Genomic DNA, 13,798 nt, shown 5'->3' with positions numbered 1-13,798 from the left:
ACATACACAATCACTGTTAATTCGTTTGTGTTCTTCCCTAGTCCTGTTGCTGTGATTTTATCGTTCACGTAGTTGTGGCCGTGTGATTTTTTTTTTTTTTAACAACTGTGTATGCTAACTTAAACTGTTTTTATGATTATAAAATAATATACTTCATTTTAGAAAATTGTTAATATATATATATAGGAAATAAAAAGAAGTATGTATAGATAACATTTGTTAACCTTTTTTAATGCTTTAGTCTCATTTTAGTGCCTTTCAATTTTATATACTTGATGTCCTGGAATGTAGTCACTGGTTATTGAATATAAGTTTCACTGTGGTATAAAATTATCACTCATGTTTCTTGTTAATATAAATAGCTGCTAAAATGCTTTTATGAAACTCTGCTTCTGTAGCAAGGAAACTATTGTGTTTTGTGAGTTTTCCTCATAATTTGTCCATCGTTGGGGCACTATGCAATGGTTGTGCATTTGTACACGTGCTCTGATTAAAATTTGAAGAACAGCTATAATTCTCGGTACGACACTACTGTCTTTTAAAGATTATCTTCACATATTATAAAATGTCTTTTTTTTCTGATTTAGGGACTGGAAAGGTCAGTAGTTGCACAGCTGCTGAGGGTAGCTTTACATCTCTCACCGGACTTCTAGAAGTTGAACCTCTACACTTTACTTGTGTGTCAACGAGTGATGGAACCAGAATAGAAAGGGATGATGCAAGTACGTTTACTGGTATATACTTTCTTTTATTATACATACAATTAAACAATGAAAAGTAAAGTATAAATATTTAGAAATATCAGTTTATAATACATGTAAATTCCATTGTTACAGTGTTAAGTAGACAACCACGAGAGAGACATTTTGGGGAAAAATCACAAGTAGTTTTATGTATTTCTGAAGTCAATTCATAGTTGTTTTTTTATACCCACCAGAGCAGTATCTTAATATTGTTTGTATTTTATATGTTTGAATTTTAAAGTGTTCTTTAACTTGGAAAATATCAAACATAATAGAGGTAGAGAAAGGGTAAGATGGAGTCCATGTTTCCGTTACTCAGCTTCAGCAGTTATCAACTGATGGCCAGTCTTGTTTGATGTATTTTTGGCATCAGAATGTTATTACTTGCATTTCAGTACCTGTATGTTTGGTCTTCAATAAGGTTTTTTTTTTTTTTTTAAGGTTGAGATGAGTGAAGAAGGGAATAATAGTTTTTCCAACTAGTTTAAAGCAATTTTGCATATATGAACCACTATTTCTGTTAAATATGTGTTGTGGATATTTTAAATAAGTACTTTCATATAAAAATTAAGGTTTTAATCAGGGCCTGAAACTGGTTCTTTCTGGTTTGAACCCCTGGTAGGAATTTGTTTTTCCACCCCAGATACACTGAATTAGAATCTACTTGTTAGCAGGATTGCACTGTGATTCTTACCTGTAACTTCCTGGAACCTTGTCGGAAATGCAAATTCTCAGCAGGGAACTTGGTAGAAATTCATATTCTCAGCAGGGGTTTGATCCAGTTAGAAGCCTTGGTTTTAACTCTTTATCAGTGGAAACTCATGTTTATTTTCTATATGTTGTTTTCTGTGTTTTTGTATCACATGTTACGATTGATTCTATCTTGACATAAAAAATTGAAGTTTTTGTACTTAAGAATATTGGTCTGTAGTTTTATATCCATATTACTGCCTCTGAAGGATTTGAATATAGTTTTAAACTGATTCTGATGGTATTGGGTTTTGTATAAGTTCAAGACTTTTTTTCCTCATCAAGAATTTAATAAAAATCAAACACAGGGAGTGTGAGAAGTGAAAAATTTAATCTTGCTATTAGAATGGGAAGGAGTTTTAAAAGGAATTTATCAGTTCTTTGTTTTGAGTGCATTTTTATTTACAATCATTTTATACCCTCTAATTGTGCAAAAAAAACCACGAAGTGAAATTCATAGCTTAAGTAGTAAAGATTAGAGTTCCTGATCAAAATCTATTAACTCCTTTAGATGAAGATGCTAGAGGGTCAGAATTAATTTCTGTTTTTTTCTTGGTCTACTCGTTGTAAGCCTTTTGTAAAAACGTATTTACATTGGAATAGAAACATGCCATGATGAAAAATTGAACTTTCAGAAAATTCTTTAATTATAAGTTGGACTTTCTTAGAATTCTCATGAAACTAAGTGTCTAAAACTTTTATTATTATTTTTTTTAATTCAAGAATTTGAACAACTAATGCTTTCAGAAGGCATAAAACTAAAAAAAGATAAAAGATTAGGCTTTAAAGAAGGAACTATTTTTCACACTCCTCACCTATTTCCCCTCCTGTATTTTTTTTATTATAACTAGTTTCTTGTGTTCCCAGGGGAAGTTTATGCATATATATATAAGCAATTACCTCTGTATTCCACCTGGCCCCCAACCACCACTGGCAGAGAGATTTTTATTAAATGTTAGATCAAAGTTCCAACTACAAATGTAATTATAAAGTGCTGAAAGATCACCTTAGTCTCTCAATTTCCTATTTATTTTTTTTGAAACATGTTAATTGTGAAATATAATACTAATTCAGCCTTCAGAAAACAATAATAGAGCTCAGCAATTTTACACAAAACAAAATGTACATATGACAACCACCTAGTCAAGAAACGGAATCCCTGGTGGTACAGTGGTTAAGAGCTACAGTTGCGAACCAAAAGGTCGGCACTTCGAATCCACCAGATGCTCCTTGGAAACTATGAGGCAGTTCTACTCTGTCCTATTGGGTCACTATAAGCCAGAATCGACTTGACGGCAATGGGTTTTAGTCAAGAAATAACACTTCCAATACCATAAAAGGAATCCTCATGCCGTTTCCAGTTTACTGTCTTTTCCTCCGCTGTCTCCAAAATGTAAACACTCTAACTTTCAGAGTAATCACTCTTCTTATGTTTATATCTTTTAAAAATTTTTATTGTTTTCAGTGAAAGCTTACAAATCAAGTCAGTCTCTCATACAAAAATTTATATACATGTTGCTATACACTCCTAGTTGCTCTCCCTCTAATGAGACGCATACTCCTTCCCTCCACTGTCTATAATTGTGTCCCTTCGTCCAGCTTCTGAACTCCTCTGCCCTCCCATGTCCTCTCTAAACATCACTTGCCCACATAGCCTCATGTGTCTACTTGATCCAAGAACCTCACTCCTCACCAGTATCATTTTCTATCGCACAGTCCAGTCCAATCCAATCCCTGTCTGAAGATCGTTAAGTCTGGTCTTCTTACGAGAATTTGGGGTCTGCATCCCACTGCTCTCCTGCTCCCTCAGGGGTTCTCTGTTATGTTCCCTGTCAGGACAGTCATCCATTGTAGCTGGGTACCGTCTAGTTCTTCTGGTCTCAGGCTGATGTAGTCTCTGGTTTATGTGGCCTTTTCCGTCTCCTGGGCTCATAATTACCTTGTATTTTAGGTGTTCTTCATTCTCCTTTGCTCCAGGTGGGTAGAGACAAATTGATGGCTGCTCACTAGCATTTAAGACCCCTGACACCACTCTCAAAGTGGGATGCAGAATGTTTTCTTAATAGATTTTATTATGCCAGTTGACTTAGGTATCCCCTGAAACCATGGTCCCAAAACGCCTGCCGCTGCTACGCTAGCCTTCGAAGCGTTTGGTTTATTCAGGAAACTTCTTTGCTCTTGGTTTAGTCCAGTTGTGCTGACCTCTCCTGTACTGTGTGTTGTCTTTTCCTTCCAAGGCTACGCTGGCCTTCGAAGCATTCAGTTTATTCAGGAAACTTCTTTGCTTTTGGTTTAGTCCATTTGCCTTTACTGTGTGTTATCTTTCCCTTCACCTAAAATAGTTCTTATCTACTATGTAATTAGTGAAAACCCTTCTCCCTCCCTCCTTTCCCTCTCTCCTAATCATCAAAGAATATTTTCTTCACTGTTAAAACTATTTTTTGAGTTCTTACAATAGTGGTCTCATATGATATTTCTCCTTTTGCAACTAATTTCACTCAGGATAATGCCTTCCAGATTCCTCCATGTCATGAAGTGTTTCATGGATTCATCATTGTTCTTTGTTGATGTGTAGTGTTCCATTGTGTGAATATACCATAATTTATTTATCCATTCATCTGTTTATGGGCACCTGGGTTGCTTCCATCTTTTTGCTATTGTAAACAGTGCTGCAGTGAACATGGGTGTGCATATATCTGTTTGTGTAAATGCTCTTATTTCTTTAGGATATAATCCAAGGAGTGGAATTCCTGAGTCTAATGGTAGTTCTATTTCTAGCTTTTTAAGGGAGCGCCAAATTGATTTCCAAAGTGGTTGTACCATTTTACATTCCCATCAGCAGTGTATAAGTGTTCTGGTCTCTTCATAACCTCTCCAACATTTATTATTTTGTGTTTTTTGGATTAATGCCAGCCTTGTTGGACTTAAATGGAATCTCACTGTACTTTTGATTTGCATTTCTCTAATAGCTAATGATTGTGAGCATTTCCTCATGTATCTGTTAGCTATCCGAATGTCTTCTTTAGTGAAGAGCCTGTTCATATTCTTGCCCATTTCTTAATTGGCTTATTTGTCTTTTTGGAGTTGAGTTTTTGCAATATCATGTAGATTTTAGAGATGAGATGCTGATCGGAAATGTCATAGCTAAAAACTTTTTCCTAGTCAGTAGGTGATCTTTTTACTCTTTTGGTGAAGTCTTTGGATGAGTGTAGGTGTTTGACTTTTAGGAGCTCCCAGTTATCTAGTCTGTCGTGTGCATTTCTTAGTAGTGTTTTGTATACTGTTTATGGCATGTATTGGGGCCCCTAGCATTTTCCGTATTTTTTCTTCCATGATCTTTATCGTTTTAGATTTTATATTTAGGTCTTTGATCCATTTTGATTTAGTTTTTATACATGGTGTGAGGTATGGGTCTTGTTTCGTTTTTTTGCTGATGGATATCCAGTTATGCCAGCAGCATTTGTTAAAGAGACTGTCTTTTCCTCATTCAACTGACTTTGGGCCTTTGTCAAATATCAGCTGCTCATATGTGGATGGATTTATGTCTGGATTGTGATTCTGTTCCATTGGTCTATGTATCTGTTGTTGTAACAGTACTGGGCTGTTTTGAATACTGTGGCAGTACAAAAGGTTCTAAAATCAGGTAGAGTGAGGCCTCCTACTTTGTTTCTCTTTTTCAGTAATGCTTTCCTTACCCGAGGCCTCTCCATCTCATTAAAAAATGTTATTGGATTTTGTATCAGAATTGCATTGTATCTATAGATTGCTTTGGTAGAATAGACATTTTTACAATGTGAAGTCTTCCTATCCACGAGCAAGGTATGTTTTTGCACTTATGTAGGTCTCTCTTGGTTTCTTGCAGTAGTGTCTGGAGGTTTTCTTTGTATAGGTCTTTTAGGTCTCTGGTAAGATTTATTCCTAAGTGTTTTATCTTCTTGGTGGCTACTGTAAATGGTATTGATTTGGTGATTTCCTCTTTGATGTTCTTTTTGTTATAGAGGAGTCCAACTGATTTTTGTATGTTTATCTTGTATCCTGATACTCTGCTGAAAGCTTCTATTAGCTTCAGTGCTGAAAGCTTCTATTAGCTTCAGTAGTTTTCTTGAGGATTCTTCAGGGTTTTCTGTGTATAAGATCATTTCATCTGCAAATAGAGATACTTTTCTTCTTACTTACCAGTCTGGATGCCCTTTATTTCTTTATCTAACCTAATTGCTCTGGCTAGGACCTCCGGCACAATGTTGAATAAGAGTGGAGATAAACTGCATCCTTGTCTAGTTCCCAATCTCAAGGGCAATGCTTTCAGATAGTGTCCATTTAGGATGATGTTGGCTGTTGCCTTTGCATAAATGCTCTTTATTTTGTTGAGGAATTTTCCTTCTATTCCTATTTTGCTGAGAGTTTTTATCATGAATGAGTGTTGAACTTTGTCAAATGCCTTTTCTGCATCAATTGATAAGATCCTGTGATTCTTGTCTTTTATTTTATTGATATGATGGATTACATTAATTTTTTTAAGGTTGAACCATCCCAGCATAACTGGTATGAATCCCATTTGGTCATTGTGAATTATGTTCTTGATATGTTGTTGAATTTTATTGCCTAGAATTTTGTTGAGGATTTTTGCATCTATGTTCCTGGGGGATATAGGTCCATAGTTTTCTTTTTTTGTGGTGTCTTTACCTGTTTTTGGTATCAGGGATATGCTGGCTTCATAGAATGAGTTTGGAAGTATTCCTTCCTTTCTTGTGCTCTGAAATACCTTTAGTAGTAGTGGTGTTAACTCTGCTCTGAAAATTTGGTAGAACTTTGGAATGAAGATGTACAGGCCAGGTTTTTTTTTTTTTATCGTGAGTTTATGGGTTTATTTAGTTAGTCTACCTTTGTTCCTGGTAGTGTGTTTCTTGAAATTTGTCCATTTCTTCTGGGTTTTGAAATTTGTTAGAGTTCAGTTTTTTTGTAGCAATCTGATATGATTCTTTTAATTTCAGTTGGGTCTGTTATAATATCGCCCATCTCATTTCTTATTTGGGTTATTTGCATCCTCTCCTGTTTTTCCTTTGTCATTTTGGCCGTGGTTTATCAATTTTGTTAGTTTTTTTCAAAGAACCAGCTTTTGGTCTTGTTGACCCTGTCAGTTGTTTTTCTGTTCTCTGTTTCGTTTAATTCTGCTCTAATTTTTTTCATTTGCTTTTTCCTGCTGCATAATGGTTTCTTTTGGTGTTCTCTTTGTATTTGTTCAAGTTGTAGGGATAATGCTTTGATTTGGGCTCTTTCTTTTTCTAAGTGTGCATTTATTGCTATAAATTGACCTCTGAGCACTGCTTTCGCTGTGTCCCAAAGTTTCTGATGAGAAGTGTTTTCATTTTCATTGGAGTCAATGAATTTTTTTTCCATCCTTGATGTCTTCTATAACCCAGTTTTTTTTGAGCATTGTACAGTTTCCAAGCATTTGATTTCTTTTCCGTGGTTTTTCTGTTAGATTTCTACTTTTATAGACTTACGGTCAGAGAAGACGGAGATGGTTTGTAATATTTCGATGTTTTCGATTCTGTTAAGGCTTGTTTTATAACCAGATATGTGGTCTATTCTAGAGAATGTTCCATGTGCGTTAGAAAATAACGTATACTTGGCTGCTGTTGTGTGGAGCATTCTGTATATGACTATGATGTTCAGTTGTTTGATTGTGGCACTTAGATCTTCTGTGTGTTATTGAACTTCTTTCTGGATGTTCTGTCCTTCACCAAAAGTGGTGTGTTGAAGTCTCCTATTAAAATTGTAGAGCTGTCTATCTCACCTTCAGTGCTGTTAGTGTTTGTTTTATGTATCTTGCAGCCCTGTCATTGGGTGCATAAATATTTAATATGGTTATATCCTCTTGGTATATTATCTCTTTAGTCATTATACAGTGTCCTTCCTTATCCTTTGTGGTAGATTTAACTTTAAAGTCTATTTTGTCAGAAATTAATGTTGCCACTCCTGCTGTTTTTTGATTGTTGTTTGCTTGATATATTTTTTTCCATCCTTTGAGTTTTTGTTTGTTTTTGTTTCTAAGTCTCAGATGTTTCTCTTGTAGGCCGCATATAGACAGATCATGTTTTTTATCCATTCTGCCCCTCTCTGTCTCTTTATCAGTGCATTTATTCCATTTAAATTCAGTGTAATTGTGGATAGGTATGAGTTTAGTGCTGTCATTTTGATGTCTTTTTTTGTGGGTTGAGAGTGCCTTTTTCCCACTTAATTTTTTGTGCTGAGTGTTTTTTCTTTCTATATTCTTTTTTCCTCTTATTCGTCATAGTTGATTTTGTTTCTGCTGAATCTCTATGTTTTCTAGTATTTTATTTTGATGAGTAGGATTGTTAGTGTCCTTTGTGGTTACTTTAATATTTACCCCAATTTTGCATGTTTTAACCTAAGTTTTATTTCTTTATATTGCCTTGTCTTCGTCTCCATTTGAAAGATCTATGACTACATTTCTTAGTCCCTCTTTTTTGTTTCAATGTTGTCTTCTTTTACATAATGACATCGTTTCCCTGTTTTGAGTGTTTTTTTAATCTTGATATATTTTTGTGATTTCCCTATTGCGGTTGACATCTGATTGCTTTGTTCAGTGTTCTAATCTTGGGTTGATATCCGATATTATTGATGTTTAACCAGAGAACTCCGTTATTATTTCTTGTAGTTTTGAGTTGGTTTTTACGAATTCCCAAAATTTCTGTTTATCTGGAAATGTCCTAATTTTGCCTTCATATTAGAGAGAGTTTTGCTGAATATATGATTCTTGTGTGGCAGTTTTTTTCCTTCAATTCTTTATGTAAGTAACCCCATTTCCTTCTTGTCTGCATGGTTTTTGCTGAGTAGTTCAAGCTTATTCTTATTGACTCTCCTTTGTAGGTGACTTTTTAATTATCCCTAATAGCTGCTCTTAAAATTATCTTTATCTTTGGTTTTGACATATTTGATTATAATATGTCTTGATGAGTTTCTTTTACGATCTACCTTATGTGGAGTTTGATGAGCATCCTGAATAGATATCCTTTTGTCTTTCACAAAATCACAGAAGTTTTCTGCCAACAATTCTCTCTGTATTTTCTTTTATCCCTTCTTGTTCTAGTACTCCAATCACTCGTAGGTCATTTCTTTTGATAGAGTCCCACATGATTCTTAGGGCCTCTTTATTTTTTAAAATTCTCTTATCCGATTTTTCCCCAGATACACTGGTGCCAAGTGCTTTATCTTCAGTCTCACCACATCTTCCTTCCACTTGCTCAGTTCTCCTCTGACTTTCTATTGAGTTGTCTAATTCTGTAATTTTATTGTTAATCTTCCAAATTTCTGATTATCTCTGTGGATTCTTGCAGCTCATTAAATTTTCCATTATGTTCTTGAATAAGCTTTTTAATTTTTTCAGCTGCTTTATCTGTGCATTCCTTGGCTTGTTCTTTGTATTGCCTGATCTCCTTCCTGATGCCTTGAAGAGTTCTGTATCTCAATCTTTTGCATTCTGCATCCAGTAGTTCCAGGAAGGCACCTTCATCCAGAAGATCCCTTGATTCTTTGTTTTCAGAGCTTGTAGCGATCATTGTCTCCTTGTTTATGTGATTTGATATTGACTGTTGTCTCTGATCCATCTGTAAGTTATTGTATTAGTCCATTTTATGTTTCCTTTCTGTATCCTAGCTTCTTGCTTTGTGTTGTTTTGATATGCCGAATAAGTTATTTGAGTGAGCTAGCTTGATTATTTTTGTCTTTGAAGCTCTAATGTACTGTCACCAGATGGCTAGAGTTATCACATAAGTCAGTCTAGGAGTCCATTCGCTTTTCTCGAATGGATTCAGCTTAGGCGTCCAGGTAGTTGGTCATCAGGTGTGTGGTACAGACTCTGTCTGACAGTCCTAGAAGGGTAAGGGTGATTCTTGTAGGTACCAGTATCTGGTTACAGCTGGGGGTCACACCCTGAACAAGGCAGGGGCTGACAACTGTCCCCCGAGTGTCTGTGAGGAAAGCATGTGCCTGTTTCCTAGAGTGTACAGGTGGGTGGGTTCTGCAGACGGACCATGGGCACCCAATGCTTTTGTTTGTAAGGACTGGGAGGTACCAGTTATCTTTGGACCCTTTTCGCAGGTGGCTGTATGACGTGAGAGGAGCTACCAGTCCTTAGGCCCCTGATGTGTGTAGGTGAGGACCTTGTTTAATAGGCAAAGCAGTATCAAACATTAAACACCCAACTCTCTACCGCACAGGTGAAAGAGTTGTAGTCTGCCAACAAGAGCCTATTCTCCCGAGATAGGCCTGCACAGGTCTTTGCAGGGGGAAAGGTATTCAAAGTCCACAGAGTGTTTATGCCTGGACAGGAGCCGCTTTTGTCCTGAGCTGTCCAGGTTAGTGGAGCTGGCAGATTATCTTTTCCTCCAGTTGTGAGTTTATTCGTTCTCCAAGGCCAGGAGAATGGTTCAGGGCACGCAGCACGGCCTATCTCAGGCCCAGGGAAATCGACACGCACTGAAGCCGGCTTGGGGGCTAGGGGTGCGGTGAAATATATGCAAGTAGTTAGCTTTTTTTGTTGTTCCCTTATGGGGTTCCTAGCATTAATGGATATATTTTTCTCTTGGATATGAATGTAAAATATGATTTGCTGGTTTTAGGGTATTCATATATTCAACATCAATAAGTAATGGTAAAGATATAACATTTCTTTATTTCCAAATTAAGATTTAGTTATCTTTTGCTACTGATTTATATTTAAATTGCCCTGGGTTCAGAAGTAATACTCTATTAATCCTGTAAAATTTGTTGGGAATCGTAGAGCGTCAGTTGTTAATAAGTATTCCATCAGTGCTTAACAGTAATGTTTACTCTCTACTTGTTGATGAAGTGTACTGTGTATCTATCTAGTTGGTTGAGTTTGCTAATTGTGTTCTTGAAGTTATGTTTTTACTGATCACTTTTTTTTTACTGACGTTGGTGTGTTAAAATCTTGTGACTATGATTGTGGGTTTGTCTGTTTCAGTTTTGTCATTTTTTTTTAAATTGTGGTTTAGGTGAAGGTTACCAAGCGAGTGAGTTTCCCATTCAATAGTTCATACACGAATTGTTCCATGATACTGGTTGGAATCCCTGCAGTGCGTCAGCACTCTAACCCATTACCACCCTGATTTTCCCATTTCCATTTGTCCCTTTTTCCTGCCCCTTCCTGCCTTTTCATCTTTGCTTTTGGGCATATGGTGTCCTTTTGGTTTCAGATAGATGACTGTTGTAAGGAGCACTTTCCTCATATGTATTATTATTTGTAGGCCTGTCTATTTGGCTGAAAAGTGAACACAGGAGTGGCTTCACTTCCAAGTTAGAAAAGTGGCTAAGGGCTATAGTCTTGGGGGTTCCTCCAGTTTCTCTCTTACCAGTAAATCTTGTCCTTTTTTTTATGAACTTGAATTTTGTTCTACCTTTTTTTGTTTGTTTTAAACTCCAGTGTAACTGAGATCTTCTCCTGTGATCCTTGTCAGAGTGGTGGGTAGTGTTGCCCAGGCACCATCTAATTGTTATCGTCTCAGGCTGGTGGAGGCTATGGTCCATTAGTCCTTTGGACTGATTATTTCCTTGAGTCTTTGGTTTTCTTCACTCTACTTTGCTCTGGACAGAAATGGACCAATAATTGTATCTTAGATGGCTGCTTGCAAGCTTTTAAGATTGTAGGTACTACTCACCAGAGTAGGAAATAGAACTTTGTCTTTATGAACTTTGTTATGTCAATTGACCTAGATGTCCCTAGAGACTATGGTCTTCAGTCTTCAAGCCCTATAACTCAGTCCCATGAGGTTTCAGTTATGTCTAGGCTGTTTCATGACTCTGCCCTCTGTGTGCTCTGTTATATATATGAATATACATACAGCACATACAAATATGTGTGTAGAAATATCAACAACCAAACCTATATATGTATGTGGGTGTACTCCCTTATACCCTCCTACACCTGTTTAGCATACACATCTACCTGTGTTTCCACGCGTAAATTGTCATTACTGTTGTTGCAGCATTTTGTATGCTATAGTACTTACCTTTGTTGCTTTTTATTCTTGTGTACCTCTCAGTGAAACCCCTTGCCTTGATTATGCTATGCTGACTTCCGTATGTTATGTACTACCTTTCCCTTTGCCAATATTAACACGTGTCTTCTATCTATTTGGTAATTTTCCCTCCCTCGCGCTCCCATCCCTGGTAACCGTCAAGTAATTTTTCTTCTTTTTTCTGTGAGTAAACCATTTGTTGTTACTTTGTAATAGTGGTCTCATTCAATATTTATCCTTTTGTGATTGACTTATTTCACTCAGTATAATGTCCTTCAAATTCATCCAAGTTGTGAATGAATCCAAGTTTCTTGGATTCATCGTTGTTTTCCATTGTGTAGTATTCCATTGTGTTTATCCACAGTTTGTTTATCCATTCATTCATTGATAGTCACTTAGATTGTTTCCATCTTTTTGCTACTGTGAACATGGGTGTGCATATGCCTATTTTTGTCATGGGTCTTATTTCTCTGGGCTATATACCTAGGAGTGCTAGGTCATATGATATTTCTATTCATAACATTTTAAGGTTGCACTGTTCCCCTTTTCAGTCATGGTTGTACCATTTTGTATTTCTACCAACAGTGTATTCAGTCTCCTCACTACCTTGCCAGCATTTGTTGTTTTGATCGGTGCCATTTTTTCTAGGATGAGATGATATCTCATTGTAGTTTTGATTTGCATCTTTCTAATGGCTAGTGGGATAGTGGTAAGAGCTACATCTACTAACCAAAAGGTTGGCAGTTCATATCTACCAGGCTCTCCTTGGAAACTCTATGAGGCATTTCTGCTCTGTCCTATAGGGTTGCTATGAGTCAGAATCATCTTGATGGCAACAGGTTTTAATGGCTAACGATCGTGAGCATCTCTTCGTGTCTTTGTAAGTCATCGTCCTTGGTGAAGTGTCTGTTAATGTTCTTTGCCCATTTTTTGATTGGATTGTTGGTATTTTTGTTGTTGAGGTGTTGAAGCTTTTTTAAATAAATTCTAGAGATTAGACCCTTATTGGATGTGTTGTAGCTGAAGACTTTTTCCCAGTCTGTAGGTTCTCTTTTTACTCTTTTGGTGAAGTTTTTTGATGAGTGTCTTAGTTATTTAGTGCTGCTATAACAGAAATACCACAGGTGTATGGCTTTAACAAACAGAAGTTTATTCTCTCACAATCTAGTAGGCTAGAGTCTATATTCAGGATGCAACTAAGGCTTTCTCTCTTTGTTGGCTTTGGAGGAAGGTACTTGTCATCAGTCTTTCCTGGTCTAGGAGTTTTTCTGTGTAGAGACCACAGGTCCAAAGGTCGTGCATTCCTGCTCTTCTTTCTTGGTGGTATGAAGTCTCCATGCTTCTCTGCTCGCTTATCTCTTTTATATCACAGAAGAGATTGACTTATAAAACACAGCCTAATCTTGGAGATTGAGTCCTGCCTCATTAACATAATTAACTGCTGCTAAGCCCACCTCGTTAACGTCGTAAACGGTTGCCTCTGAATCAATTCTGACTCATAGCAACTCTAAGACAGAGTAGAACTGCCCCATAAGGTTTACAGGGACTGCTTGGTGGATTGGAACTGCCGACCTTTTGGTTAGAAGCCAAATGCTTAACCACTGTGCCACCAGGGTACCCATTAACATTATATAGGTAGGATTTACACCACTTTGGAAAATCACATTAGATGACAAAATGGTGTACAATCACACAATACTGGAAATAATGGACTAGTCAGCTTGACACATTTTGGGGGGGGGGTGGGCACAATTCAATGTATAACATGAGCATAAGTATTTAAGTTTTAGGAAATTCCTGTTACCTAGTTTATCTTTTGCTGTTTGTGAATTTTTAGTTATGTTTGGTATTCTTTGTATGCCATATACTAGGGCCCCTAGTGTTGGAAACCCTGGCCGCCTAGTGTTTAAGAGCTAAGGCTGCTGACTAAAAGGTTGGCAGTTCGAATCCACCAGGAGCTCCTTGGAAACCCTATGGGGCAGGTCTAATCTGTCCTGTAGGGTTGCTACGAGTTGGAATCGACTCTATGGCAATGGGTTTTTTTTTTTTTTTTGGTTAGTGTTGTTCCTATGTTTTCTTCCATGATCTTTATAGTTTTAGGTTTTACGTTTAGGTCTTTGATCCATTTTGAGTTAATTTTTATGTGTGATGTGAGGTTTGGATCTTGCTTCGTTTTTCTGTAAATGGATATCCAGTTTTGCCAGCACCATTTGATAAAGATATGGTCTCTTCCCCATTTCA

The 13,798-nt window shown here is 36.8% G+C and overlaps 1 protein-coding gene across 15 annotated transcripts in view; it reads left to right on the top strand.

Annotated features, from left to right (window-relative positions):
• The window catches only part of BIRC6 (baculoviral IAP repeat containing 6), a 582,018-nt gene that overhangs the window by 316,863 nt on the left and 251,357 nt on the right, over positions 1-13,798 (top strand). For 12 of the 15 annotated variants that reach the window (XR_002787222.2, XM_064277234.1, XM_023555261.2 and 9 more), the window contains one exon: positions 588-734. Coding sequence is in view for 14 of the 15 variants with exons in the window: in XM_064277234.1 (XP_064133304.1) it covers positions 588-734 (147 nt within the window). In the remaining variant the exon portion in view is untranslated. The remainder of the gene's footprint in view (positions 1-587; positions 735-13,798) is intronic. The other 3 variants (XM_003416066.4, XM_023555259.2, XM_023555256.2) reach the window with 1 other exon arrangement.

The sequence above is a fragment of the Loxodonta africana genome, chromosome 26 (assembly GCF_030014295.1).
Source record: "Loxodonta africana isolate mLoxAfr1 chromosome 26, mLoxAfr1.hap2, whole genome shotgun sequence".
Lineage (NCBI taxonomy): Eukaryota > Metazoa > Chordata > Mammalia > Proboscidea > Elephantidae > Loxodonta > Loxodonta africana.
The sequence above is the reverse complement of the archived record's forward strand: the minus strand, read 5'-3'. Positions and strand labels throughout refer to the sequence as shown.